The 2,969-nt window shown below is 45.5% G+C and overlaps 1 protein-coding gene across 1 annotated transcript; it reads right to left on the reverse strand.

Moving 5' to 3' along the window:
- Positions 1–203: 203 nt before the first annotated feature.
- On the reverse strand, positions 204–1,790 carry LOC117505660 (protein NLRC3-like). The gene is given in 3 exon segments (XM_034165229.1): positions 204–501; positions 504–1,568; positions 1,717–1,790. Coding segments are annotated over 3 exon segments (1,329 nt in total). The 5' UTR covers positions 1,760–1,790; the 3' UTR covers positions 204–280.
- Between the last annotated feature and the right edge of the window lie 1,179 nt (positions 1,791–2,969).

Consider the following 2,969-nt stretch of genomic DNA (forward strand, 5'->3'; position numbering starts at 1 on the left):
TTCAGACAGTGGATCAGATTGATGTTTCTCTCTGCAGACAGATTTTCATCGAGCTTCTTCTTGATGTACTCGACTGTTTCCTGATTAGTCTAAGATTCTGTCTGTCTGTGTCATCAGGCCTTGTAGGAGAGTCTGATTGGTCTGCAGGGAAAGACCCAGAAGGAAGCGCAGGAACAAGTCCAGATGTCCATTTGGACTCTGTAAGGCCTCGTCCACAGCACTCTGATGGAGACACGTTAGTTCAGGTTTAAACAATTTAGGCCACCAGGATGTTTGTTTTTCAGACATCAGATTGACTCCAGACTGGATGAAGGTCAGATAAACAAAGAGCAGCCAGAAACTCCTGAAGACTCAGATGGACGAAGCAGAAGACCTTGTCCTGGTAGAGTCCTCTCTCCTCTTTAAAGATCTGTGTGAAGACTCCTGAGTACACTGAGGCTGCTCTGATATCGATGCCACACTCTGTCAGGTCCTCTTCATAAAAGATCAGGTTTCCTTTTGCAGCTGCTCAAAAGCCAGTTTTCCCAGAGACACAATCATCTCCCTGTTCTCTGGATTCCACAGTGGATCTGTCTCAGCTCCTCCATCATACTTGACCTTCTTCACTTTGGACTGAACCACCAGGAAGTAGATGTACATCTCAGTCAGGGTCTCTGGAAGCTTTTGTCTGTATCTGGTTTCCAACACGTCCTCCAGAACTGTAGCAGTGATCCAGCAGAAGACTGGGATGTGACACATGATGTGGAGGCTTCGTGATGTCTTCATGTGGGAGATGATTCTTCTGGACTGCTCCTCATCTCTGAATCTCTTCCTGAAGTACTCCTCCTTCTGAGGGTCAGTGAAGCCTCTGACCTCTGTCATCATGTCCACACACTCAGGAGGGATCTGATTGGCTGCTGCAGGTCGTGTGGTGATCCAGTGGCGAGCAGAGGGAAACAGGTTCCTCCTGATGAGATCTGTCAGCAGCACATCCACTGAGCTCGACTCTGTGACATCAGTCAGGATGTGATTGCTGTGGAAGTCCAGAGGGAGGCGACACTCATCCAGACCATCTAAGATGATCAAGACCTGGAAGTGCTGAAAGCTGCAGATTCCTGCTTCTTTGGTTTCAGGAAAGAAGTGATGAACAAGTTCCACCAAGCTGAACTTCTCTTTCAGCACATTCAGCTCTCTGAAAGTGAATGGAAATATGAAGTGGAAGTCCTGGTTGGTTCGTCCTTCAGCCCAGTCCAGAGTCCACTTCTGTGTTAAGACTGTTTTCCCGATGCCGGCCACGCCCTTTGTCAGCACTGATCTGATTGGTGGCTGAGTGTCAGCTGAGGCTTTAAAGATGTCTTCACATGTGATGGTTCTTTGTGGTGTGTCTGTTTTCCTGGATGCTGCTTCAATTTGTCTGACCTCATGTTCCTGGTTGACCTCTGAAGCCCCGCCCTCTGTGATGTAGAGCTCTGTGTAGATCTCCTTCAGAAGAGTCGTCTTTCCTGCTTTAGAGAGCCCCTCAAACACACGCTCAAACTTCTGCTTCATGTTAGATTTGAATTTAAGACGACAAACTTCAGCACGAGTTCCTGAAAGAACAAACAGCACAGATCAGTTATTGAATGATGACATCACTTCCTGTCTTCCTGACAGAATTCACACATGAATATATTTCAAATGGACAAACATCACGTGTCATTTAGCATCTGTGTTAAATGTGGACAGAAATCCTCTTACTGCTCTGCAGACAGTCAACCAGCTCCTCATAATTCATTGTCATGAAATTTACTGTGAGGTCCAGGAAAACCAGTCTGATGTTCTTCTGCTGCTCATCGTCACTCTGACTCTCCAGGTATTCTGCATCATTTGTCAGGAGAAACTTCAGGATCATCTTCAGCGCATCTTTAGCAAATGTCACCATGTTTTCCTCGATGTTCTGCAGCAGAACATCAACAGATGTAGAAACTCATTACTTTTTTTACAAGTGTGGATTTTGTCTCCACATTATATCTTTCACTGTGTGAGATTCTTATCAGGTCTGGTTGATGGGCATGGCAGGATGCAAATGCAGGACTCAGACACAAAGCTCTGTATGTAAAAAGAGCTTACTGAGGTAGTAAACAGAGTCCGGTACATAAGAAGGGAGAACAAAATGAGCAGTAGTATAAGGAACATCAGGCGCAAACAAGGTGGAGGAAACAAGCAGGTGGTCAAAACACGTGAGGCTAGCAGGTTGAGAACACAAAAACAGAGCTGGAGAGAAGGCACAAGGCACATCAATCCCACAAAGGACAGATCTGGGGACCTACAGCGAAGAAAATAAGTATTTGAACACCCTGCAATTTTGCAAGTTCTCCCACTTAGAAATCATTGAGGGGTCTGAAATTTTCATCTGAGGTGCATGTCCACTGTGAGAGACAATCTAAAAAAAAAAAAAAACAAATCCGGAAGCCACAATCTATGATTTTTTAATAATTTATTTGTATGTTACTGTTGCAAATAAGTATTTGAACCCCTACCAACCAGCAAGAATTCTGGCTCACACAGACCTGTTAATTTTTCTTTAAGAAGCCCTCTTATTCTGCACTCTTTACCTGTATTAATTGCACCTGTTTGAACTTGTTACCTGTATAAAAGACACCTGCTCACACACTCAACTCAATCACACTGTTATGTGTCGGACGCAGCTCGGAGAACCGACCAGCGTTTGAAGGACCCAGTATGAAATAAGCAGAGCACGGTACAAAGGCTAACTGAATTTAATACATAACAGTGATAATACAGAAAGGTGCGGTCTGGCGTGGTGCGCTCCCAGCAGCGCTAACGGTCCGGAGCCAGAAGCTGTTTCGGACCCAAGGACCCCGCCGACACCCCCCAGGTGGCCGCAACAACCGAGTCTGTGAAAGAAGGAACCATTATGTGAGTCCACACTCTACACACAGAACACTTAAAGGTGTACAAACAGCAAACACTTCCTGGCTTGATTGCTG

This window comes from Thalassophryne amazonica, unplaced genomic scaffold (assembly GCF_902500255.1).
Source record: "Thalassophryne amazonica unplaced genomic scaffold, fThaAma1.1, whole genome shotgun sequence".
In the NCBI taxonomy this organism is placed as follows: domain Eukaryota; kingdom Metazoa; phylum Chordata; class Actinopteri; order Batrachoidiformes; family Batrachoididae; genus Thalassophryne; species Thalassophryne amazonica.